The following is a 27,759-nucleotide window of genomic DNA, read 5'->3' as shown; positions in this document are numbered from 1 at the left end:
CACGATACCTGCATTGCTTATAACACCCTCAACCCCAGCCATTCAATTACATAGGCAAGTGTGTCACTTGCTAACTATGGCGACCTTAAATGTAGAGCCCTGCGTATCCACAGATATCTGCAGAGATCCACATCCGCGGATGCAAATATCCATGAACCATTTTTGTGGATTGCAGATCGGACGCGGATACAAATTTTGTATCTGTGCAGGGCTCTACTTAAATGACCTGGGTAGGAAGGAGAATAGTGAGGTGATAAAATTTCACCAGGTTTCACCCCTCCCATCCCTCTGCCAGAGGCTTCTGCTGGCCCCTGAGTGCCTTCCTGTGGTCACTGTGTAAGAGTGTTATGGAACTTCCTAACCAGGGGAAGACGGTTTCACCTCACAATCTGCAGTGACCTCAAAGAGGGAGATTCCAAAGGCATGGAGAGCAGTCAGGTGCCATCTCCCATTGTAAGATATATGGGACTACCTCCTATTTATGCTATTGAACCACTCCCCCAAAGACGATAGCTGACTAGTGTGAATGACACCCTACATGAAAGCCTTGTATAGTCAACGCCCATTGTCTGTGCTTGGCCTCCAATAGCAGAAGGCTGCAAGAATCCATGTCTGTGGCAATTTCTGCCAGGAAATCCCAGGTGCCAGTTGCATCTGCAAAATTGCACAAGATAACAATGGAGTTTCAAGAAAATCCAGGTGCTTGGGAGTGTTCCCATTGTGACAAGCCAGGTCCCTACAGCACAGTGCGGTGGTGATAACACCGAGAGTGACATCTGTGTGGTGCAAAGAGACCTGCAGACCATGACTGTAGGCACAAGAATGTGACTGTGGGGAAATAAAAAAGGGCTATATTTCACGCATCAAGTACCTCTGAACTACTGCTGATGTCTTACTCCTTGTCTGGCTACAGTACTGAATCTTCTTCATATCTTCTATGGCCAGAAGAAATCTGGACATGGACTAAGCAACATGTATCCATGGCCATGACTTGAGAATCAATGGCACCACATCCATGTGGGTTTTGCTGGTCCTTTCAAAGCCCAAATTAATGGTGTTACATTTGCAAATGAATTGTAACTCTACAGTTTCTCTTTGAAGTCTGTTTTTGAAGTTTTTGTGTTGAAGGATGGCTACTTTTAAATCTGTTATAGAGTGTCCAGGGAGATTGAAGTGTTCTCCTACTGGTTTTTGTATGTTACCGTTCCTGATGTCTGACTTGTGTCCATTTATCCTTTTACGTAGAGACTGGTTACATGATACAGTTCTGCAGTGACCTGGAAGCCTACTTTCGCCGTCTCCGACTCAAGGAATATTTTCAACACACCACTGAACAGTGTACTGACCCACAGGAATCCTCCTGCCAACACTACAAGAAGAAGAATTCTGTGTGGACTCCTCCTGATGGTTGAAATGACAGACTGGACTTCTACAGAGAGTGCTTCCACAGACGTAAACAGGCTGAAATTGTGAACAGCTTCACTTGCCCCATAACCTCAGCCGTACAGAACACAACGCCATCCACAGCCTCAGAAACAACTCTGACATCATAATCAAAGGGGCTGACAAAGGAGGCGCTGTCGTCATCATGAACAGGTCAGATTATGAACAGGAGGCTACCAGGCAACTCTCCAACACCACGTTCTACAGGCCACTATCCTCCAGTCCCACTGAGGAGAACCAAAAGAAACTACACCATCTGCTCAAGAAACTCCCTGCCATAGCACAGGAACAAATCTACCGAGACACACCCCTAGAGCCCCAACCAGGGGTATTCTATCTGCTACCCAAGATCCATAAACCTGGAAATCTTGGACGCCCCATCATCTCAGGTACTGGCATTCTTACAGCAGGATTATCTGGCTGTTTGGACCCTCTCTTCAGGCCCTACGCTACCAGCACTCTTAGCTATCTTCGAGACACCACCGACTTCATGAGGAAACAACAATGCATTGGGGATCTTCGTGAAAACACCATCCTGGCCACCATGGATGTAGAAGCTCTTTACACCAATATTCCATATGAGGATGGACTACAAGCCGTCAGGAACAGTATCACTGATGAGGCCACAGCACCCCTGGTGGCTGAACTTTGTGACTTTGTCCTCATCCACAACCATTTCAGATTTGTGGACAACTTATACCTTCAAATCAGCGGCACTGCGATGGGTACCCGCAGGGCCCCACAGTATGCCAACATTTTTATGGCTGACTTAGAACAACGCTTCCTCAGCTCTTGTCCCCTAACGCCCCTACTCTACTTGCGCTACATTGATGACATCTTCATCATCTGGACCCAAGGGAAGGAGGCCCTTGAAGAATTCCACCATGATTTCAACAATTTCCACCCCACCATCAACCTCAGCCTGGACCAGTCCACACAAGAGAAACACTTCCTGGACACTACAGTGCAAATAAGTGATGGTCACATAAACACCACCCTATACCGGAAACCTATTGACCGCTATACTTACCTACATGCCTCCAGCTTCCATCCAGGACACATCACACGATCCATTGTCTACAGCCAAGCCCTAAGATACAACCAAATTAGCTCCAGTCCCTCAGACAAACACCTACAAGATCTTTATCAGGCATTCTTAAAACTACAATACCCACCTGGGGAAGTGAGGAAACAGACTGACAGAGCAAGACGGGTACCTAGAAGTCACCTACTACAGGACAGACCCAATGAAAATAATAACAGAACACAACTGGCCATCACCTACATTCCCCAGCACATCATCAACAATCTACAACCTATCCTGGAAAATGATCCCTCACTCTCACCGACCTTGGGAGGCAGGCCAGTCCTCGCTTACAGACAGCCCCCCAACCTGAAGCAAATACTCACCAGGACCTACATACCACACCACAGAAACACTAACCCAGGAACCAATCCCTGTAACAAACTCCGTGAGGTAATAAAGAAACTGTTTTATGCTGGCTTGGTAAATCTAAGTATTGGAATAGCCACCAGCTTTATGCGGATTGTCTGCCCCATTCTTTGCTGTTCACCCTAATTGAGTGACCACAGCTGGCTCCCCACTAGGACCCCGGTCACAGAAGGTTTGTCCAAGCTGAAGTTCTCTGGGGCATTGAAGAGTGGCATGTTGATGAGATCCTGCAACCCGTGTTGTTTTGTTCCTTCTGTAAGCAACCTTTGATGCTGTTTTCCTTCTGTTTCTGTTCTTCTCTGGTACTACTTTACTCCTGGCACTGTGCCATGTATTTCAGGTACGTGGGAGGTTGCAGACCGCTACTAGTAGGTCAAGCTTCTGTACCAGATATAGACTGGCCACAGAGCTTCCTTCTCTGGTAGATACACCAGAAACTTATCTTCGATAAGATCCTTTAAAGCTCTGCCAGGAATCACTGTTGTGAGCTTAAATAAGCTCCACACATCACTACCTATTGGCTGAAAAATATAATGCAGTTTAGTATTTCATTACAGTCTCCTCCACCACGAGGCCTGCCAGCGAATCGCTCCCAGCTAGGATTGCCAGCCCTCCAGGTTTGTCCTGAGTCTCCAGGAATTAAAGATTATGTCATGTGATGAAACCTCCAGGAATACACCCAACCAAAATCAGCAACCCGACTCCCAGCACGAGTCTCGTCCGCCTATTAAAAGGGTATCTTGGCCATGCAACACCATCTCTGTGTGTAGCGCATGTTGGACTGGCTCTGTCTTGGCGCTGTCAGTGCTAAGATAAAATTAGACAGGCCAGCCATTAACACACAGGTGATTTTCCTGGCAAGGCTTGATTTATAGACTGGAGTAATCTCTCTGCTACGCCACTGCTAACTGACTGGCACAGCGAGGCGCTGATACGGCTCACACCATTCATCTTCATCAAAGCTTCAATCTCATGATCACTTACTCCTAGTTCTGGCCAACCACGAAGACTTAACATTTCACGTTACTTCTGTGTGATAATACTGTACAGCCAGTAAGTGTAGAGGTCATTGCATAGGTCTTTGATGTAGCATCTGTGACCCCCCAAGAACCTACCCACAGCTATTCAAACAGCAAAGCAGTCTGAGCTCGTGAGACAGCAAAACCAAGAGCAACTTGCCAGACTGGAAAAACAAGAAACTAGCTTAGAATTTGTCGACAGAGCCCGCAAGAGTGCTACAAGTCATTACCGTAAGGCCCCTGGCGCAAGGAGAAATAATTCCCAGGCTGAGAGGGATGAATTCCAGTCAGACATCAAAGCCCTGCAGCCTAAATGCACAATATCTGGAAAAAATCATACCCCAAGAGATGATGCACATCCACCCAAAAGCACAAGGTGTAATAAATGCACAAAGTATGGACATTTTGCAATTGTTTGCTGAATCAAAGCAATAGGGAAATTGGCTTATATTACAGACAATCAAGAGCCATTGTTTCTGGGATCTATCACATGTGATGACACAGAGTCTGCCTGGAGAGTGAAACTGAATATTCATGGAAAGACAATTGACTTTAAAATAGACCCAGAAGCAGACCTCACAGGAGGGACTTAACATAACCTTCAACACCTCCAGAGCTGAAGTCACCTGACACAGCTCTGACTAGCCCTGGAGTTTTTCTGACTGACATGGGCCAGTTCACCACAGAAGCAATTTAAAAAGACAAAAGCTTTGCATTCAGGGTGCATGTGATCAAAGGATCAAAGACCAACAACCTTCTCAGCTGCAGCATGGCAGCTGTGATGGGTCTGGTGAGAAAGGTGGGAAATGTACAAACACCTCTACCAGACAGAGACTAGCAGCAGATTTATACAAATCCAGAGCCCATCATTATCTGTTTTTCCAGGTATATAGAAATAATGTACTCACAAGACATAACATGTCACAGTGTTATCAAGAAGCTGAAGTGCACTTTTGATCATTTCAGTATTCCAGAACATCTAGTGACGGACAATGGACCATAATTCATTGCAGCAGAATTTAAGTCATTCAGAAGGAAATATGATTTTAATTGTATTACTAGCAGCCCACATTACTCAAAAGCAAATGGAGAGGCTGACAGAGGTGTACAGAGAGCCAAGAAAATCCTACAGCGGGAAGACCCATTCCTTGCTCTTCTGAGTTACAGATCAACACCAATAGCGGCTACTGGATATAATCCAGCACGTGGGGAGACAACTCAGAAATACTGTTTCAACTCTGAAAAAGAATCTGTCTCCAAAATGTCCAGACATGAAGAAAGTAGCCAAACTGGATGAAAAGCAAAAAGAGCTTACACACACTTTTGCAACAGAGAACTGTTGGGTCCAGGACCTGGTGACTGTGTTCATGTCACACTGGATGGAGAAAAAGGATGGACAACTTCGTCCTCATGAAGAAAAATAATTCAGTGCCCAGATCACATGTGAGCAAGATCGACAGTGGAGAGTTCAGCAGGAACCATCGACATCTACAGTTTGTTCCTTAGAGAGAACAATCCACAGAGAAAACTCTACAGCTGGTGGATGCAGAACCAGGAAAAGACTCAAGGATTCCAAACCAACCGCAGCCAGTCATTAACCGGTAGACTGCCAGATAACCAAGTTGTTATGCATTCAGGGCATATAATTAGAAAACCAGTATGGTTCAGCGACACTTAGCAGACTGATCTGTGCTGAACTTCAAAGATAGCACGATAGTGTAAATATTGTAAATGGTAGGAATGTAGGACTTAAAGGGGGAGATGCAATGAAACACTAAACTGTATCAGAGAAACAGGGAGAGTGAGGGAATATCTTTTATTGGACTAACTTCTATTGGTGAAAGAGACAAACTTCTGAGCTTACACAGAGCTCTTCTTCAGCTCTGGGAAAGGTATTCAGAGGGTCGCAGCTAAATGCAAGGTGAAACAGATTGTTTCGCATAAGGAGTTAACATGTTGTAAGAAGCTGTTCAAGGTGAAGTGGAAGGACAAAGGAGGGTTAGTGAGTCAGTAAGGGAAGGGCCTGTCTTTTTGTTATGTGTGTATAGACCCAAGCGTAATGGGGCCCCGACCCCTTGATGGAGCCCCAAAGCGTTAATGCAAAGCACGTAATAGATAATAACAGTCCAGGATGGGGAGGCTGGACCTTTCCAGGGTTCCCTACCAGCTCTTTTAATGTGTCTCAAATTTGACATGCAACAACCCTTGTTAATCCAATTCTGTGCTTCACACACAGCCCTGCCAATGAGCCTGTTACCCAGTCCTGGGGCCCCCACTGCATAGCTCTTACCAACGTATCCGCACCCCTCTCTCGCTGGCCTGCAGAACCCCAGGCTGTTCCAGTGAAGGGTCCTCCCCAGCCTATAGGATTAGAGAGCTGGCTTTCTAAAAAGTTCCATTTGCGAAAGTTTGGGAAATTACCCCCAGTGCTGGGATGGGTGAAAAACACTTGGAATGATGTGCAGTGCAGGAGAGCTAGGCGGTTTGCTGAAATTGTGTCTCGCATTTTCCTGCCCTTCTCCTTCCCTGTGACTGAAGATTTGCTGGTGCCTAAGGCCTGCTCCTTGGTTTGGATTGAGTCTGCATGATCAATTGGGAAAGTGAATCATCCATATTCTATTTGGAAACCACATGCCTGAGGACAAACTCCAAATTCCCAAGACTGATGCAAAAACCAAGCAGGAAATGTTTGGGCCCCTCCACTAACCCTAACTACATCTTTAAATTGAAAAGGTTGGAGCCCTTACAAATGTCCTTAATAGTTAACCAATCTGATAAGAGGAATGCAGGCTAGATGGGCTTGTGCTGTAAAAATGGATACTTGGAAAGTTACCCTGTTTATGAAAGTCTAAGGACTAAGAATTGCTGTGGTTCTAAGAACTTTTACTGAGGTTCCTCCTGCATTTAGCATGGAGCAAAATCCTCCTGACAGCACTTTGCTGGGCTACAGAGAGCTGGCCTGGATCAGTCCTTTAAATTCTCTGTAATAAAGAGGAGAACAAAGGGACTCCAGGGAGGATTTTACTGAACAAAGGAGCTGTGCTCATTTTCTTGGGAAGTTCTGTACACTTACTGTCCACGGTAAGGTTAATGTTCTTCTCCCCGGTAAAGGTGTCATCTGTGATGGAGATCTCCACCTCATAGGTGCCCTCGTCTGACAGCTGCAGGTGACTGATCAACAGGGAGCCATTCTCAAGTATTTTAATCCGGTCCTTGTAATCGGGGCGCAGGTTGCCAATGATCTCGGTGCCGATGGACTGTACCACTGTGGTAGGCTTGTCTCGCTTCAGCTGCCATTTGATCACAGGTTTATCGCTGCTGGTGCTGGTGTACCTCACCGAGAGCAGGGCAGGTTTGCCAACTATGCCATGGATGAGGAGAACTGGGCTGGTGATATTGACGCCTTCCAGTAGACCTAGAGGGAAAAGACAGCAGGGCTGGTTAAGGCAAGGCTAAGACTCGTGTTATCGCTGTGGGAGTGACAGTCTAATACCTGTGTTCAGCTTCTGAAGATGCCCAGAGGTTTCCAGAAACCTTGTCAGGCTCAGTCTTAGCTGGCTGCTTATGCAGTTAATGAAAGTACTGAGCCTTCTCTCCTGAGAGTTTATTCCACATTTCGCAGGAGCCAACGGCAACCCTACTGATGTCAGTGGGGCTGCGCTGGCTAAGTGAGAACAGAACTGAGCCCTTCTCAAGACAATGAGCGATACCTATTTCCGGGCATGCTGCGGCTGACCCTTGCAGCTCAGGCTGTGAGGCCCTTATCTCCTTACTGCGGTTTTAAATGGTGAGACAGCAAGACTGAGCATTTACACAGCACCTTCCCCCCACCAACTTTTAGACATTTTACAAGGAAGAGGAAATCTCGTTGTCTCCATTTGAGAGGATATTGAAAAGCAGAGAGGTGAAGTTCTTGCCTCAGGACACAACAAAACAGTGCAGCACTCCTGACTCCAGTTCCCTTCTCTAGCCGCTAGTACACACTGCCTCCAGCGGACTGTGGACAGAAAACTGAGCCACACCAAGGGGGGACAGACTTTCCCAAGGAGCAAGTCTGAATTAATTTTTAAAATCAATGTGTTCTCAGTCAGAGCTACATAAAGTATTTACTGCTAAGAACCCAGGCCTAGACATCCAGGAACCGTCAGAGAACCTGCTGCCAGTGATCATGGATACAAAGGCTGGGATACACGACATGGAGGTAGGGCAGTAGGGGGCCTACCCCAAGGAGTATAGCAAGCAACTGGAATATTCTACACACACTAACTGAGCCATTATCCCCACCATTCACAGTGCTCTACCATTTCAGACACTGCAACACACAAAGCAGCCCCAGCGAGTCAGAGAGACCTGGCAGCGTGCTAATAAAAGGCCTGATGGCGATCAAACCTTCATCTTGCCCACCGCCTTTAATAGCATGATGCAGGTGCATGCTGTAGAGCTGCTTTGTCACATATAACTCGACCTCTCTTCTGATCCTACAGTGCCGTGCAATGTCTTGGGTGCACTGGTGAGCAGTCACAGCCATAGTCCACGCCAGAGGTGTCTGCCTTTCAATGGTGGGTAGTGAAACGATTTGTTATGGCTGTCATGGTGGGAGCATCCTCGATAGTTAAGACTGCAAAAGAGTGTGCATTAACAAAAAAGACAAACACTGTGGACGTGGCTAGGCCACTGAGCAGACATTTGCACAGACCTCACAGTGAGGAGTGTAGCAATATCAAGGCCTTTCATACCCATAAAGTAGGAGCTAAGATAGAACTGGGCCCAAGCTTTTTTACCTTACACAAACCAAGGAAATTAAATTAAATAATGAAGCCAATGTTAAGATTAATCACAGTTAAACTCGAGGTAAATGAAAGTTAGGGCTGAACACATAACCGTTAAGTCCTAGGGTCAGGGAGGTGCCTACTGCTGTCCTCATGAAAACCCACCTAGATCTGGCTAAGTTATAAGCATCTGGAAAATGCTGCATGAACATGCTGAGTAGAGCCTGGTTAGAGGCTTGCTGATAAACTCTCTGAACAGTCCATCTGCACTGAGCATGCTCCAGCCCCACAGAGCTTCCTGTGCATCAACTGCTATCAGCTTGCTCAAGTTCCATAGAGTTTCCTACAGGCCAGTGGTACTGAGCATGCTCCTAGCCTTCGCTCAGGGTATGTCTGACCTTCAGTCATTGGGCCAAAACCTGCACTCCAAGCACACACACACCTCCTTCCAACTGCACTTACAGCTGCGTGTGTGTAGAGCGAGAGGGAATCTGGCCTGCAGATGGAAACAATCATAGAATATCAGGGTTGGAAGAGACCTCAGGAGGTCATCTAGTCCAACCCGCTGCTCAGAGCAGGACCAGTCCCCAGTTTTTGGCCCAGATCCCTAAGTGGCCCCCTCAAGGATTGAACTCACAACTGTGGGTTTAGCAGGCCAACGCTCAGACCACGGAGCTACCCCTCCCCCCAGCGCTCTGCTAGGTACTCCAGTCCATCCATCTCATTGTCAGTGCAGGCCCGTTCCCTACAGAGTGCGGGCTAGCACTGAGCTCGGCCCACTGCCAGAGTCCGTCGTGAACATGCAGTGTGTGGTACTAAAACATCGACTGCCACGTGGCAATATTTGACTTTATTGCAGAATTCCCTACACTGCAACTAGGAGGAAACACCCCCTTAAACTGATCTACTAAAGACTAGGAGGACTTGTGGCACCTTAGAGACTAACCCGTTTATTTGAGCATGAGCTTTCGTGAGCTACAGCTCACTTCATCGGATGCATACCGTGGAAAGTGCAGCAGACTTTATATATACACAGAGACCATGAAACAATACTTCCTCCCACCCCACTCTCCTGCTGGTAATAGCTTATCTAAAGTGATCACTCTCCTTACAATGTGTATGATAATCAAGGTGGGCCATTTCCAGCACAAATCCAGGTTTTCTCTCCCCCCCCGCCCCCCCCCCACAAACTCACTCTAATTCGACAAATTCATGTTTGGCTCATGTGTTCTCTTTCGGCAGTGGATTTTGTCCTAGCTGCTGTGGGGGTTTGGGGCTGGCTATTTAATCTGGTAACCCATTAGTAGAAACGAGCATTTTAAAACAATAAAGAAAATATTTTTTGAACAAAGTGGACACTGGAAATGGCCCACCTTGATTATCATACACATTGTAAGGAGAGTGATCACTTTACATAAGCTATTACCAGCAGAAGAGTGGGGTGGGGGGGAGAGAAAACCTTTTGTAGTGATAACCACCCATTTTTTCATGATTTGTGTGTATAAAAACAAACAGCTTCTGTATTTTCCACAGTATGCATCCGATGAAGTGAGCTGTAGCTGACGAAAGCTTATGCTCAAATAAATTGGTTAGTCTCTAAGGTGCCACAAGTACTCCTTTTCTTTTTGCGAATACAGACTAACTTGGCTGTTACTCTGAAACCTACTAAAGATTAAAGATTGTGAAGTACTTTGAGATCTACTGCTGAAAAGCACTAGATAAAAGCGAGGCATTATTGTTTTGTTACTACAGCAGCCAAGCATTAAATGCAGATTATTCTTTTAAATGGTGTCCACTTTGTTCAAAAAATATTTTCTTTATTGTTTTAAAATGCTCATTTCTACTAATGGGTTACCAGATTAAATAGCCAGCCCCAAACCCCCACAGCAGCTCGGACAGAATCCACTGCCGAAAGAGAACAAATGAGCCAAACATGAATTTGTCGAATTAGAAAAGCGAGATCAGACCTAAAGAACACAGTTCAAACACAAACGCCCCAGCCTTGGCTGATCCACTGTTACACACAGTTTCCGATATTTTGGTGGGTATAATTCTTGCACTGCTGCTCTTAAATGCACATTTAGAAACACTGTCTCTGAGAATCGTACCCTCATTTGGCATGTTTGAGGCAGGGCTGATGGGTGGGGTCAGCCTCACCCAGGGCCAGCTCCAGGCACCAGCGCTCCAAGCAGGTGCTTGGGCCGGTGGTTCGCAAGGGGCGGCAGCGTTTCCGCCGCGGTGGCAATTCGGCGGCAGCTTCTCCGTTCCGCCGGCCGTGGTGGCAGGTTTTTTTCACTGCTTGGGGCGGCAAAACCCGTAGAGCCGGCCCTGGCCTCACAGACACTGTTATGGGAAAGTCTTCAAATCGTCTCCCCCACCTTGGGCAAAGCAGACCAGCCCCAGGCTTTGGCAGGAGGCACAGCCTGCCTGACCTTTCAGTCCCTCAGCACCCACGGCACAATGTCAGCAAGGTGAAGGGCTGTTACAACACCAAGTTAATTACCAAGAACTATGTGTCTGGAGTGGGGTGATGTATGAGCTCATCTCCATTCAGCCAAACACAGAGACAGGAGAGAGGCCAGGAGAAGCCTCCCCAAGCAAGAGGTCAGGAGCCAAGACCGAGCAAGAAAGGGGAGGTTAATGACTGCAATGGGCAACTGGCACAAGGAGAGCCCTGCAATTCCAGGGGCCCGTTTTAAAGTGCTCTACAGTGCATATTGTACAGCAAGGATGCTGGGCCAGTGCTAAACTGGCGGAGGGCCTGTCTGGTTGGCCTGCGAGAGCCAAGGGCTGGCGAATAAGGAGTTAACTCCAGTTCAGATTCCTCCTCCCACAGGTGCTCAGGGCTCTAGGGCTCTGCCACTGCTGCAACATCAATAAGCTGGAACATCAATAGCCGTGAAGCTGCAGCAGCATGGGCTCGTCACCAAGCACATACCCAGGGCCCTGGGCATGCTGCCACCGCCTCACAGCCATTGTTCTTCATGCTAGCTAGACCAACGCACTGGGACGCTACACACAGACCGCAGTCGCACCTCTGTCCGCAGTGTAGACGCACTCTACGGCTGTGTGTTTACTTAAACGTTACCCCGAGAGATCTGCTCTTGAGTTAGCTAATTTCAGTTAGAGCAGCCACGTGGCAAAATATCTCTGGGGCTGCACAGAGTGGTTGTGTTAACAGCTACCGGGAGTTGTAGTCAGTATTTTCATCATCGGGGGAAGGAAGATCTAATGCAGGATCAAGGTCTGTGTCACGGAGTCCCCGGGCGATGCTCTGGAACTACTCCCTACGAGGCCAGCCAGGACTCTGGGGGAGCCTCCTCTCTGTGAGCAGACTGTCTCCAGGGCAAGAAGCTTACACAGCTTTGACCTTCCTGAGGTTGACCTTGGAGCATTCAGCATCCCCGTCCACACCGTGCGCTTCCCACAGCGAGTCTGCAGAAGGCGGGGCTCCTGGGGGAGGCAGAGGGCCCTGCACCCCAATTCCACTGTCAGACGTGACTCTCAGCCAGCCAGTAAAACAGAAGGTTTATTAGACCCCAGGAACATGGTCTAAAACAGAGCCTGCAGGTACAGAGAACAGGACCTCCCAGTCAGGTCTGTCTTGGGAGGCAGGGAGGCCAGAGCCCCATCTGGGCCTCCCTCTATTTCCCCAGCCAGCTCCAAACTGAAACTCTCCAGCCCCTCCTCTGGCCTTTGTCCCTTTCCCGGGCCAGGAGGCCCCCTGATCTCTTTTTCTCCAACCACTTCAGTTGGCACCTTTGCAGGGGAGGGGCCCAGGTCATCAGTTGCCAGGAGATAGGGTGTCAGCCAAACTCTGCACAGACACCATCACCCTGGCCCCCAAGGGCTCTGCGACAATCACACACCCTTATCCCACCACCTCCATACTTAAGAAATACCTAGGTTAAACTGAGGGATAACTCAGTGGTTTGAGCATTGGCCTGCTAAACCCAGGGTTGTGAGTTCAATCCTTGAGGGGGCCATTTAGGGATCTGGGGATTTGTCCTGCTTTGAGCAGGGGGTTGGACTAGATGACCTCCTGAGGTCCCTTCCAACCCTGCTAGTCTATGATTCTATGAGGCACCCACACAATATTCAGAGAAAACATTAAGAACATTCCCACTTTGTCACAGTCTGTGCAGCTGAAGAGAAATTCCACAAGGGGCCCAGCTGAAGCAGAACATATGGTATTAGCAAAAAGAACAGGAGGACTTGTGGCACCTTGGAGACTAACCAATTTATTTGAGCATAAGCTTTCGTGAGCTACAGCTCACTTCATCAGATGCATCTGGATATCGTATGCATCCGATGAAGTGAGCTGTAGCTCATGAAAGCTTATGCTCAAATAAATTGGTTAGTCTCTAAGGTGCCACAAGTACTCCTTTTCTTTTTGCGAATACAGACTAACACGGCTGCTACTGTGAGATATGTATATTAGTTATTGGCCCTAACTCCAGTCCTGTTCACACACAAAAGCTTGATGGGGTGTAACCAGTAAGCTGTGGACTCCAGCTGAGGGTGTTCTGCATTTCAAGCTGATTTCAGCACCAAGCCTCCTCTGTTCCGTTGTGTGGTTCATTGTGGCTCCTTAAGCCTCCTTTAAGAGTTGTTGTTCTCTGCTCAGTGCAGTGATTGCAAGAAAATCCAACTCCAGCCATCTCCACCGAAACCAGGCAACGGAACAAAGAAGCAGAGAGAAATTTCCCTTGGTGACCTTGCACGTACAGGATTACCAGGAACGTACGCATGTAGGTGCATATTGTTAGAGGGTGCCACTCAGACGAAAACACACTGAAAAGGAGGACTTGTGGCACCTTAGAGACTAACCAATTTATTTGAGCATGAGCTTTCGTGAGCTGGTTAGTCTCTAAGGTGCCACAAGTACTCCTTTTCTTTTTGCGAATACAGACTAACACGGCTGCTACTCTGAAAACACACTGCTGTCCCCATGAAAATCTGCAGGGCCCGTCACACCCATTAGTCAGGAGGCCACTGATCTGAAAACCCAAAGCACCCCTGAATGTGTACAGCTCATGGGGCCTCGAGGGGGGTATGGAGCAGCCAATGGACAAATGTTGACAGAGGCCTGGCTGCTGAGCCCCAGCTAGAGCCATTCCCCGACCAAGCCCCTCTCAACCCCCTGCCACTCTGCACCTGGCTCTGAGAAGCCTCGGAGTGCTGCTTTGGATCTGGCTGGTCTCTGAACACAGTGCTCAGTGCAATCCCTCTGCCCCAGGTCCTTCTACCTCTGCTCCGGCACCTGCTTCACCAAACGCACGTGTGTGTGTTGAAGCCTCACGCCCCAGGGCCAGGGGCCAACTTTCCCTCGTGCTCCATGCAGCCTGGAGCTGGGCGCTCCCCGCTGCTAGTCGGAGCAGCTCGGCAGTCAGAGCCTTGCTCTGTGCCGCTCTTGTCTCACTCTCACTCGAGTGATTCTTTTGGCAGGACTTGGATCAGGCAAAACAGAATGTCTCTCCGGCTTTCTTTAAAAGGGCTTTCGTCACACGGGAACTCAACCCTGTAATCCCGGCACTGGCCGGAGACAAACAGCTCCTACGCCAGTGGAGACGGGGGTCCAAGGGCGCCCCAGCCTATGTCGGCTGCAGCCTGCCTGAGGCCTTGCCAGAGCCCACTTGTGCCTGCTGAGAGTGGGGAGTAGGGGGGCGAGGAGGACAGAATGAGGGCGGCCGCCTTCAGCAGCGTTACGGAGCATGCTCCGTCCATGTACGCGTGCTCAGGACAAGCCAAGCAGCAAAGCTGGGGGAGCACGTGACCCCACAGACCCCCTCCCCCATGCGTCTCCTCTGAGCCTCAGTAATATCAGGCAGCTGTGCCTCTGAGCCACACCACCAGTCGGTGTGAGTCAGATCAGCTTCCTCCACAGGCGGTGGGCTTCCAGGCTCGACTCCCACCCAGAGACAACCTGTGCCTGCTGACAGTGGGGGGGCATGCCCCCTGAACAGCTCGAGTCATGCCCCCCTGAGCCCCACCCTCCCAGAAACCAGCTGCCCCTCCATGCAGCTCCCAGCTGTCCCTCTGTTCCAGCTCGTGGGCTCAACTGCTCCGCAGGGAGTGGGCCCGGCCATACCATGTGACCAAGCAATCTAGGGGGCATGTGACCCCACATTTCACCCCCCATATGTCACCTCTGCTCCCATCTGCACCAATGGGGTAAGTTACACCTCCCTGCACTGACTTGTCCCAGAAGTGGCCTTGCCCTGGACAGGACAGGCAATGTCACTGCTGCTGTCTTTCCAGAGGGTCACCACAGCGGGAGTGGGTCCCTCAGGGTCCTGCCCTGCCAGCTGGGTAGAGGGGAGAGTTCCCTTTACATGCTCCCTCTTGTTTACGCAAAAAGATAACATGCACTGTCCACAAAGGAGTTTCTCAGTAATAGAATGTCAGTCGTGAAATCAGCCCATCCCCCAGCTGCTCTGTCTGTCCCTGGCCAAGCTAGTGCTGTTTTCTACTGCCAAAGTCTCCTCCTGGGTGGACTTTCTGCCAGGGTACAGGCTGCTGGAGGGCGCCATGCTGCTGGCCCAGAACCTGGCCCGGAGCTGTTACTCTACAGCCACCAATTAATCACTGTGTTGGGAATGGCAGGGGGAAATATTGCCCTGTTTCACTGATTTTCAAAACCCACTGGGGTCCATCCAGCAGCATGGACTCAGGTTAAAGTACTGGCTCCCAGAACAAGTAGGAAAACTAGTTATTAATTCAATCCATGGTTGTAACAGTCAGTGGTGGAGTAAACCACATGGACTTGGACAACATGGAGCAAGAATGTGGGCCATGGAGTGAAATGTGCACAGACTGCCCCCTACTGCCTCACGGCTCTAGAAGAGTGCAGAGTGCTGCAGATCCTGGCACCAGGGCTGAGACATGGGGCCAGACTTCCAAGCTCTCTGTATTTGCAGTTGGGGCCAGATTTTCAAAAATGCTTAGCACCCAACAGGGAGACACTTGCTTTGGTGCCTAAACGGGAGCTGAGCTCTGGAATATCTGGCCTCTACCGTATGCACCTGCAGGAGAACCTAGAACTTTGTCTTTTTGCAATGAATCCGTCCTAGAGGAAATCTAGAAATAGTGAAGCAAGGGGCAAAAGTCTGCTCCCGGTCACACTGAAGTAACACTCTAAAATCCATGTGGGGTTAATGGAGAGCAGCAGTTGGCCCACTGTCATCCAGAAAGAAAAATAATTGAAACCAATTACAATTATTTTAATGAAATGGAACCAGCTAAGACCACTGTGGCATCCATTTCCTCCAGCGAGCACAAACTTTCTCTCATTTTAACTGCTCCTCTAGATGAGGCTGAAGTAAGGAGCCTTCCTCTGACTCCAGGGTATTAAATGCCTAATTCTATCAGGTCAAGTGCAGGTAACTCCCGCTTTGCTGCTGCAGGGGCAGGGCTGACCCCTGCCCCACCTCTTCCCCCGGAGGCCTGGCCCCACGGTCAAGCCGGAAGCCATAGCCGGGCAGGGGAACCTGGGTCCCTCCACCTGCCTGGGGTGGGGGAGCCTGAGAGCAGCCCCCAGCCTGTGTACCCACCTCCCCAGACTGCCTGCCCAGGGCAGGTGAAGGATCCACATCTCCCCACAGCTGCCTCGGCATCCCAGGCCACTCTTACCCTGACTGGACTCCAGCTTCTGTCCTGTCCAGAGGTCGTGGCCTGGGGGGGGGGGGGGAGGGGGGAGGAGCAGGGAGCTGGGCCCATGGTGAAAAGTGGGAGGGCCATCGCCCCTTGGCCCCCCGGTTCTGGTGTCCCTGTGCCGGGGGGGGGTACAGAAACCACAGCACAGAACAGTCTTAAGTTAATATAATGCTCAGGCAGACAATCTGCTGCTGGGAACAGCTGTTTCTGGCCCCTTAAGTATTCAGAGGAGAGCAGGGTGGGAAAGCTGCATTCAGACACCCCGTTGCCAGAGAGTGTGGCGGAAGGATCTCTGTATCTTAAGGTGGTATTTTTATATGATAAGGCCAAAAGGGAAAGCTGTGATCATCTAGTCTGACCTCCGTTCTAGCACAGGCCAGAGAACTTCCCTGAATTAATTCCTCTTTGAACGACACACCTGAGTGCCTTCCATGTAAAAATCCGTGTCAATAACTGACCTGCTCACCAGCCAGGGAAGGAAGCTCAGGATCGAAAGAAAAGAAAGAAAGAAATTAAATTCTGTGTAGGAAAGGCAGAGAGAAGCAGCAGAAATGCCTTTCCCGTGGCTGGCGGGAAGCACGCCAGAGCGATGCTGGACAATCTGTTCCCAGCTATGGCTCTTTCTCCTGCTGCTATAGAAAGGGGCTCGTCCTTGTGTCAGTGTCATGGCAACAAAGCACTGGAACTGGGAAGGGGAGAGAGGGGCAGAGAGGGCTATAGAGACAGGAGAACCCAGTGAGTGAGCGAGGGAAGCTGGATTGAGAGAGAGAGAGATCCGATGAAGTGAGCTGTAGCTCACAAAAGCTGATGCTCAAATAAATTTGTTCGTTTCTAATGTGCCACAAGTCCTCCTTTTCTTTTTGCGAATACAGACTAACACGGCTGCTACTCTGAAACCAGAGAATAAAGAGTGAGTGAAAATATTTCATGGAACAGAGAAATGATTGATATGGGGAGAGGGCAGTAGAAGAAAAGAGAAATCGGCAGACATCTGTGGAGGAGAGGGATAAAGCGCAGAAACAGAAAGTGGTGAAAGTGGAGAATGGAGCCCACATTTCTATGGAGAAATACAGGCTCGGTGGAACGAACCATTAAATGGATACATAATTGGTTAAACTTCAAACAAAGAGTAACTATTAATGGAATGATGTCAGATTGGAGGGAGGTCTCAAGGGGGGTTCCATAGGGATCTGTTCTGGGCCTGTTGTTGTTTAACGTTGTTATTAATGACCTGGTGTAGGAACAGACAGCATACTGATCAAATTTGCAGATGACACAAAGCTGGGGGGGGGGGGGTTTGCCAACACTTTGGAGGATAAAGCTCAAATTCAGAGGGATTTGATAAATTGAAGAACTGGACTATAGACAACAAAATGAAATTCAACACAGACAAATGTACTATACTTAGGGAAGAGAAACCAAAGGCACAAATACAGAATGAGGGGAAACTGGCTTGACAGCAGCACTGCAGAGAAGTCAACATGAGTCAGCAATGCGATGAAAAGCAAATGCAATTTTAGGCTGCACTGACAGAGGCATGCAAGTCATGGGAGGTGATAGTACCACTCTAGTCGGCACTGGTGAGGCCTCAGCTGGAGTATAGTGTCCAGTTTCAGTCACCGCTGTATAGAAAGGATGTAGAGAAACTGGAAAGGATCCAGAGCTGAGCAATAAGGATGATCAAAGGGATGGAATGCAAGCCATATGAGCAAAGGCTGAAGGAACTGGGTATGTTTAGTTGGAAAAGAGGAGATTAAGGGGGGACATGATAGCCATCTTCAAAAACTTGAAAGGCTGCCATAAAAAAGATGGAGACAAGTTATTTTCTCTTGCCACAGAGGGCAGGACAAGAGGCAATGGGTTCAAACTACAGCAGAACAGATTTAGATTAAATCTCAGGAAAAACTTCCTAACTGTAAGCACAGTAGGACAATGGAACGGACTGCCTAGGGAGGTCATGGAAGCTCCTTCACTGGCGGTTGTCAAAAGAAGGCTAGAGAATCATTTGCCTTGGATGGGTTAGACACAACAAATCCTGCAGCTTGGCAGGGAGTTAGACTAGATGACTCTTGTGGTCCTTTCTAACCCCATGGCTCTAGGATTATAAAATGTGAGTGAATGACCCTGCAGGCTGGATAAAGTGATGGGGGATTGAAGTCCCATTATGGGGCAGGGGGTGATGCTGGAAGAGGTCATTGAATAGCTCTGATTTCTATGGGTAAGGTCTGCACAAGGATCTTGGCAGGGGTGGGGTTCTGGTAATGGCAAGCTGACAGTGCTGGCAGGTTAGTGACTTACAGACAAGGAAGGATGTTTGTGGCCTGTGGTGACTCCAATATTTCTGGGCTATGGAGCAAGCTAAGGCCTGAATTGTCCTCCCCGATTTTTTATCACTGCTTCTCCTCTGGCTGTGCCTCTGCAGTCTCTCTCATGGTGGTTCCTCCTCTCTTCTGCTTTCTGCGCAGGCACCAAAGGACTCTGTCCTTGGCTCCCTCCCCTTCTCATTTCATGCTTTTTCTTTGGGTGATCTCCTCCGCTTGTACGGCTTCAGCTGCCTTCTCTCCACTCAGGAGTCAATCCGACCTCTCTGCTCCTGCCTCATCTCCCTCCATCCATCCTGTCTGACATTCCCTGCTGCAGACTCGCTGCCAGCTGTAACTGCACAGGTGCGTCCACACAGCATTTTGGAACGAGCCTTTGGCAGACTCGCTAGCGGGGCTCACCCCCATGCTCTAAAAGTAGCTCTGTAGACAGCGCACTGAAGTTGTGGCTCAGGCTGGAGCTTGGGGTCTGAAGCCTGGGGGGCGAGGGGAGGGAGGGGCTTCAGAGCCTGAGTCCGTACAGCTATTTCGAGAGCACTGAGGTGAGCCCCACTAGCCGGAGTCTGTCGACCGGGGCTGGGAGGCTCGCTCCCAAATGCTGTGCAGACTTACTCTACAGGGCCAGGAACTGGTCTGAATGGATTCCAAGGCCAGCTGGGACCATTGTGATCATCCAGTCTGCCCCCCGGCATAACACAGACCTGCCCCCAGATAATTCCTGTTTGAACTACAGCTGATCTTTTAGAAAAAAAATTGTGATTTAAAAATGTCCAGTGATGGAGAATCCACCCCAGCGCTGAGGTGAGGGGCTATGTATCTTTGGGATTATTGTGTGCGCCAGTTGTGTTCTTGTGTTGATTTGTGCCTGGGGGGGGGTTATGCTAGGATATTAGTGAAAGTGATGAATGACAGGTGTGTGCTGCCATGAGGGGCTATTTGTGTTTGGGCATGGGTGGCTGTCATAACCATATAGCTAAGGGTAGCCTAGAATTCCTCCTTACCTGTAAGGGGTTAAGAAGTTCAAATAACCTGGTTTGCACCTGACCAAAAGGACCAAAGGAGAAAGAAGATACTTTCAAATCGGGGCAGGGGGAGGCTTTGTTTGTGTGTTCTCTTGGGAAGCAGAGAAGCATCAGGTCAGAAAACTCCTTCTCCTATAAACCAATCCTGAACGAGTCTCTAATATTACAAAAATAGTAAGTAAAGCCAGGCAAGGCGTGTTAGATTATCTTTTGTTTTAGCTTGTGAATTTTCCCTTTGCTAGAGGGAGGTTTATTCCTGGTTTTTTGGTGACTTTGAACTAAGCCTAGAGGGAGTTCCTCTGTGTTTGTGAAAATTCTTCTTTTAGGAATCTGATAGGGGTTTTTAGTGTCCTAAAAACCCAAGGGTCTGGTTTACCTATTTGATTGGTATATTATTCTCAAGCCTCCCCAGGAAAGAGGATGTAAGTGCTTGGGGGGATATTTTAGGGAACAGGAACTCCAAGTGGTCCTTTCCCTGATTCTTTGTCTAAATCACTTGGTGGTGGCAGCATACTGTTCAAGGACAAGGTGGAATTTGTGCCTTGGGGAAGTTTTTAACCTAAGCTGTTAAAAATAAGCTTAGGGGGTCTTTCATGCGGGTCCCCATATCTGTACCCCAGAGTGGGGAAGGAACCCTGACTGTGGTGCATGAATTGCCAGCTGGGGGAAACTAGCCCCCAACCCTGCCCCTTCTGCACACACACCCCTGCTGGAGTCCAGAGCCCCCCCCACCCAACAGCAGCTGCCGGCCCCTGCCCCAGGCTAGCCCCCCCAGCCCTGAGGCACTGGGAGGGCAAGCGGCGTTGCCTCAGCCTGAGCTGGGGCCACCGCATAGGGGGATTGGAGTCACACCGATTGGGAAGGAGGATGGGGGGAGCCTGGAGGCGGAGAATGGCATAGCCTCCCCAGTCTATCAAACCCACTGTCCATGGTTTGGGGTTTTTGTGTGTGCTGGTTGTGTAGCTATGTGGGTGGTTTTTAACAACTGTGGCAGTTGGGCCCCGTAACCCACCATTTGTGTGGTCTCCCTTGTACAACCAATGAAATTGTTGCATGCAAATTAACTGTAGAATAAGGGTAGTGATTGGTGAGTTATCTTTGATATCACAACCATCTAGGACTCTTGGCATGGCATAGATATAGGCCTTACTGTTGCACTTGTTACTGCTTCACATCTGAAGAAGTGAGCTGTAGCTCACGAAAGCTTATGCTCTAATAAATTGGTTAGTCTCTAAGGTGCCACAAGTCCTCCTTTTCTTTTTGCGAATACAGACTAACACGGCTGTTACTCTGAAACCTGTTGCACGGGTGTAATTCATAAAGTCAAAATGACTGAGAACTTAAAAATTGGATGGTAACAGACCGTGAATCTCAGTGATAATTCATCTTCTTGATATTCTGAACAAAAAGAGGTCTCAACCATGCTTCTAGTTTTTTCATCACTTCACACTGACTCAACAGACATATTAGGCTTCAGAGTGACACACAGAATGACAATCTTGGATTCTTATTATTTAGATTTGTTCTCTATATAGGTACTTACAGACTATGATCAGGTCACCTCTTCACCTTCTGTATGGTAAACTAAATCAACTCAGCTCCTTGAATCTGTCACTTTCAGGCAGGTTTTCCAATCCTTTATTCATTCTTGTGGCTCTTTTCTGACACCTTCCAATTTATCAACAGCCTTCTTGAATTGTGAAGACCAGAACCTGACACAGGATTACGGTAACAATTGCACAGGTAACAATTACAGGGGTAATATAACCTCTCTATTCATACTTCAGAGTCCCCTGTTTATAAATCCAAGGATTGTATTCATCCTTTTTGCCACAGCTTCATACTGGGAGCACATGGTCAGCTAATTATTCACCATGACCTCCAAGACCTTTTCCGAATCCCTGCTTCCTAGCATAGAGTGCCCGATCTTGTAAATATGGCCTATATTCTTTGTTCCTAGAGGTAAATATTTACATTTGGCTACATTAAAACACAGATTATTTGCTTGTGCCCAATTTATCAAGCGATCCAAATCGCTCTGCACTGGTGACCTGTCCGCTTCGTTATTTACCGCTGCCCCAATTTTTTGTGGCACCTGCCAACTTTATTAGTGATGATTTTATGTTTTCTTCCTCATCATTGATAAAAATGTTAAATAGCGTAGGGCCAAAACCACATCCCTATAGGACTCCACTCAAGACACATCTGCTCAGTGCTGATTCCCCAGTTACAATTGTATTTTGAGACCCATCAAGTTAGCAATATTTTAATCCATTTAATGTGTGCGATATATATTTTTGTATTGTTCTAGTTTCTTAAATAAAATGTTGTGTGGTACCAAATCAAATGCCTTACAGAGGTCTAAGTATATTACATCAACACTATTACCTTTAAGAACATAAGCACAGCCATACTGGGACAGGCCAATGGTCCATCTAGTCCAGTATCCTGTCTCTGACAGTGGCCAGAGCAGATGCTTCTGACTGTTGGAGGTTTAGGGACACCCAGAGCATGCATCCCTGACCATCTTGACTAATATCCATTGATGGACCTATCCTGCATGAGTTCCAGAGGTTGATTAGGCATTGTGTGAAGAAGTACTTCCTTTTGTTTGTTTTAAACCTGATGCCTCATAATTTCATCCAGTGACCCCTATACATTGTGTTATGTGAGGGGGTAAATTACACTTTCCTATTAACTGTCTCCACACCAGTCATGTTGTTATAGACCACTGTCATATCTCCTCTTAGTCGTCTCTTTTCTAGGCTGAACAGTCCCAATCTTATTACTCTCTCCTAGTATGGAAGCTGCTCCATCCCCTTAATATTTTCATTGCCCTTCTCTGCACTTCCTCCAATTCTAATATTGCTTTTTTGATATGTGACAATCAGGACTGCATGCAATATTCAAGGTATGGACTTACCATGGACGTATATAGCAGCATTATGATATTTTCCGTTTTATTCTCTATCCCTTTCCTAACGGTTCCTAACATTCTGTTCACTTTTTTGACTGCCACTGCACACTGAGCAGATGTTTTCAGAGAACTCTCCACAATGACCCCAAGATCTCATTCTTGAGTAACAGCTAATTTAGGCCCCATCATTTTGTGTGTATAGTTGAGATTATGTTTTCCAATGTGGATCACTTTGCAATTATCAACATTGAATTTCATCTGCCATTTCGTTGCCCAGTCACCCAGTTTTGTGAGATCTCTTTGTAACTCTTCCCAGTCTGTTTTGTACTTAACTATCTTGAGTAGTTTTGTATCATCTGCAGATTTTGCCACCTCACTGTTCACCCCCTTTTCCACATCATTCATGCACATGTTGAACAGCACTCGTCCCAGTACAAATCCTTGGGGGACTCCACTATTCACTTCTCTCCTTTGTGAAAGCTGACCATTTATTCCTACCCTTTGTTTCCTATCCTTTAACCAGTTACTGATGCATGAAAAGATCTTCCCTTTTATCCCATTACTCCTTACTTTGCGTAAGAACCTTTGCTGAAGAACCTTGTCAAAGGCTTTCTGAAACTCCAAGGACACTATATCCACTGGATCCCCCTTGTCCACATGTTTTTGACCCCCTCAAAGAATTCTAATAGATTGGTGAGGTGTGATTTCCCTTTACAAAAGCTGTGTTGACTCTTCCCCAAAATATCGTATTTATCTACATGTCTGATCACTTTGTTCTTTACTGTAGTTTCAGCCAATTGCCTGGTCCTGTAGTCAGGCTTACAGGCCTGTAATTGCCAGGATCACCTCTGGAGCCTTTTTTTAAAATAGGTGTCACATTAGCTACCCTCCAGTCATCTGGTACAGAAGCTGATTAAACGATAGGTTGCATAGAAGGTTGCCAAGCCTCCAGTATTTTTGTTCTGGAGTCTCCAGGAATTAAAGATTATGTCATGTGATGAAATATCCAGGAATATGTCCAATCAAAATTGGCAACCCTATTACATACCACTATTTGTAGTTCTGCAATTTCATATTTGAGTTCCTGCAGAACTCTTGGGTAAATGCCATTTGGTCCTGATGAGTTATTCATATTTAATTTATCAAGTTGTTCCAAAACCTCCTCTATTGGCACCTCAATCTGGGACAGCTCCTCAGATTTGACACCTAAAAGGAATGTTTCAGGTGTGGGAAGCTCCCTCGCATCCTCTGCAGTGCAGACTAATGTGCAGAATTCATGTAGTTTTGCCACAATGGCCTTGTCTTCCTTGAGTGCTCTGTTAGCACCTTTATCATCCAAGCTTCCTTTGCAGGCTTCCTTCTCCTGATGTGCTTAACTTTTTTTTTTTATTGTTCGTTTTTGTGTCTTTTGCTGGTTGCTCTTCAGTTTCTTTCCTGACCTACTTAATAATTATAATTACACTTGACTTGCCAGAGTTTATGCGCCTTTCTATTTTCATCACTAGGATTTGTCTTCCAATTTTTAAAGGATGCCTTCTTGTCTCTAGCCTTTTGTCTCTTTTACTCTGTTGTTTATCAGGGTGGCATTTTTTGCATCTCTTACTGTTTTTTTTATTTGGGATTTACATTTAATTTGAGCCCATATTATGGTGTTTTCAAATTGTCTCCATATAGTTAGCAGGCAGTTCACGCTCATGACTGTTCCTTTTAATTTCTATTTAAATAGACTCCTCATTTTTGTGTAGTTCTCATTTTTGAAGTTAAATGCTACTGTGGTGGGTTTCTTTGGTATTTGCCCTCCTACAAGGAAGTTAAATTTAATTACATTATGGTCGCTGTTACCAAGTGGTTCTGCTCTATTCACATCTTGATCCTGTGCCCCACTTAGGACTAAATGAAGAATTGCCTCTCCCCTGTGGATTCCAGGACTAGCTGCCCCAAGAAGCAGTCATTTATGGTGTCTAAAAATTTTTATCTCTGTATCCTATCCTGATTTGCCTAGTCAATATAAGGATATTTGAAATCCATCATTATTGTTGTGTTTTCTGCCTTTGTAGCCTCTCTCATCTCCCTGAGCATTTCACAATCACTACCCCGGCCACGTGGTCAGCAGTATATTCCTACTGCTTTATTCTTATTATTCAACCATGGAATTTCTATCCATAGAGATTCTATGCTAGTGTTTGATTCATTTAAGATGTTTTACACTATTTGACTCTATGCTTTCTTGCATATATAGTGCCACTTTATCAACCAAGCTTGTAATCTCATCAAAAAAAGATATCAGGTTAGTTTGACAGGATCTCTTTTCCACAAATTCATGTTGGCATTAATTATTCTCCTCTCTTTTAATTCTTTATTAATCAAGTTCCATATCATATGTCCCATTCGTTTGCCCAGGATTAATGTCAGGGCCTAGGCAGGATCATTGCTCTTGCACTGGACCAGTGTTATATTTCTGGAGTCAGCAGAGAAGGAGCTAGAGAAAGAGAGGCAGAGGGCATTGATGGACACACAGCTCTCTGCTGCTGTGGCTTTATCGTTCTAGCTGCAAAGCTGAAGCTAATATGAAAGTGAGGTTTTGCACTAGGGAGGGGGTAGTGCTCAAACATTTAAAGGGACAGGACATTAGATTTCACCGAGCTAGTAATCAATTATAAACCACACCACCAGTTTGGGGCTGTCTGCTCCATTTTTGGCAATCTGCCCTGAGGCTGACACTTGCGGTTGTGAGCCACTCCAGACAATATGACAATTGGCATAGTCATGACAGGATTCACATGCCACAGGTCAATTGGGCTTAAAGTTCATAACCCAATGCTGTGAGAAGTTTAAATTTGATACTGAGAGTTTTTATGGGTTAAAGATTAGTCACAATGAGCGAATGACAGTCACAGGAGGATCTTGACACAACAGACCTTGGAAAATTATGCAGAAGTAGAAGAATATCCCATAAAAAGCAAGCTCAGATCAGCAACGGGGAGCTCTGCTCATAGACTTTGACCAAGGAGCAGGGTCTGAGCACCCCCATACCTCAGATGTCACAAAGACCACTGCAGTGGAACTGTTCTGGCTGAAGCTCATGGAAGCCCAGAAAGAATGTGAGCACCAGGTACTGACGGTGGAACTTTGGACCCAGGAGAAGAAAAAAACCACTGAAACTGAGAAAGAACAACTAGCAGCTGAGGAGAGAACAGCAGCAAAACGTCCAAAGTCTGCCTGGGCCATAAGAAATGCCTCGGGCTGTGCCCAGCTGCCATCCCCAGCAGTGACCCTGTAGGTGAGCATTCAGGCCACCACAGCGACAGGGTGTGGAGGACATGTACTCTGCTGCCACCAGCACCGAGCCTGTTCTGTGACTAGAGGTCACTTCCTTGGCTATGGCTGCATTACACAACCTCGTCACAGGACCTGAATTCAGACTATGCTGCAGACTTGTGTGACGAGGAGGACCAGGGGCACTCCAGAAGGCTTGGGGCCTGAGCAGAAATCCTAGGCAAAGGAAGATGCAGCAGGAAGAGACAATGTCTACTTTTTTGAAGGCCTTTTTGCTCAGAGGGTGGGCTGTTGCTCTGAACTGTCTGATAGGAATGTCTCCTATCCTAGAGAGACAAAAGGCCAAGTTACTCCTGCTGTCAGTCCTCGGTGTGTGCATGGCAGTGGGGTTCGTTGTTTGATCTACAGCCCTGGGATAGAGGGGCTGCCGCTCTGCTCGCCTGCCCCCTGCTAGTCCATGCAGAGGTAGGGCTGCTATTTGCACTCCAAGCTTTGGAGTCTGGAAGAGAGAGCTGAGTAAACACTGCCTGGCTAACAGACAGCCCAGGGCACATTTCTTCAGCCATGATGTGGAGAGGGAGGAAATATTCCATATCTGATGGGCCGCCTCCGATAGGACATCGGCCTGCAGCCTGGATGCCGTAATCCAACGGCAAACAAAACCTGCATTGAAATGCGGCAGAGGGAAAATGACTCATCTGGGCGACAATTCAGTGTTAGATTAGGAGCTGTGTGCAGGAGCATAAGAAAAGGCTTAAACAAGTCCGAAAGTCATGAGACCCATTAGTATGCAGAGCATCTCCTCCTTCCAGCTCCATGCAACCAGCAGAAAACGCTATTTCTGCTAACAAGTGATCTAAAGACAAAGGCTGATGAAAAACAAGTTCCTGATTCAGACATCCCCTTTCCTGGGGAGAGGGATGTGTGGGGCAGAAGTAGGGTGACCATATTTCCCAAAGGGAAAATGGGACATAGCGAGGGGCTTGCCTGAGCCCCGCCACATGGGGCTGGCCTGAGCCACTTGCCCAAACCCTCTTCCCTGCATGGGGGGAAGGCAGGGCCTGGGCGAGCAGCGATGCACACACTACATAGGGTCACCCTATTTCCTAAAGGCTGGGGCTGGTGTTGCTGCTCGCCCGAGCCCTGCCTGCCCCCTTCCAGAGCCCTGCCCACCCCCCACCGTCACCATCCCCCGTGGAGCTGGCATCACAGCTCTCCTCCCCTCCCACCCCCGCACATTCCTCTGCACCCCACTTTGCTTTTTTTTTTTGCTTTTTTTTTTAAACAAAAGTGGACATTTGTCCCGTTTGCTCTGGCCAACTGATCAAGTCGGCAAGAGCAAATAGGACAAATGCCCACTTGTGTCAAAAAAGTCCGGCTGGCTGGGACAGGGCTTAAAAAAGGGACTGTCCCAGCCAAAACGGGACATATGGTCACCCTAGATAGAAGGAAGGGAGGGATAGCTCAGTGGTTTGATAGCTCAGTGGTTTGAGCATTGGCCTGCTAAACCCAGGGTTGTGAGCTCAGTCCTTGAGGGGGCCACTTAGGGATCTGGGGCAAAAATTGGGGATTGGTCCTGCTTTGAGCAGGGGTTTGGACTAGATGACCTCCTGAGGTCCCTTCCAACCCTGATATTCGATGATTCTAAGGGATAAGAAGTAGGAGCACCCACTCCCTGACTAGACTGTCTACTCTGCTGACTGTCACTTGGCAAATCCAATGTGCCGAGCCCTCTCCCATTCCTTTTCCTATCTCCCCTTAAACTCGCTGTATGCTTAGCCAGGCACCTCTGATCCCCTGGCTGGCCCTCTCTACTCTGGCTGCTCTGCCTGGTCCTTTATCACTTGTGCTGGATCTGCTCAGCTAACGATCTATGCTCCCTG

The 27,759-nt window shown here is 47.8% G+C and overlaps 1 protein-coding gene across 1 annotated transcript in view; it reads right to left on the bottom strand.

The window, feature by feature from the left end:
• HEPACAM (hepatic and glial cell adhesion molecule) overlaps positions 1 to 27,759 on the bottom strand; it is a 74,886-nt gene that overhangs the window by 35,413 nt on the left and 11,714 nt on the right. The window contains exon 2 of the mRNA XM_073320913.1: positions 6,989 to 7,330. Within this exon, the coding sequence (XP_073177014.1) occupies positions 6,989 to 7,330 (342 nt within the window). The remainder of the gene's footprint in view (positions 1 to 6,988; positions 7,331 to 27,759) is intronic.

Source organism: Lepidochelys kempii, chromosome 22 (assembly GCF_965140265.1).
Source record: "Lepidochelys kempii isolate rLepKem1 chromosome 22, rLepKem1.hap2, whole genome shotgun sequence".
Taxonomy (NCBI): Eukaryota; Metazoa; Chordata; order Testudines; family Cheloniidae; genus Lepidochelys; species Lepidochelys kempii.
The sequence above is the reverse complement of the archived record's forward strand: the minus strand, read 5'-3'. Positions and strand labels throughout refer to the sequence as shown.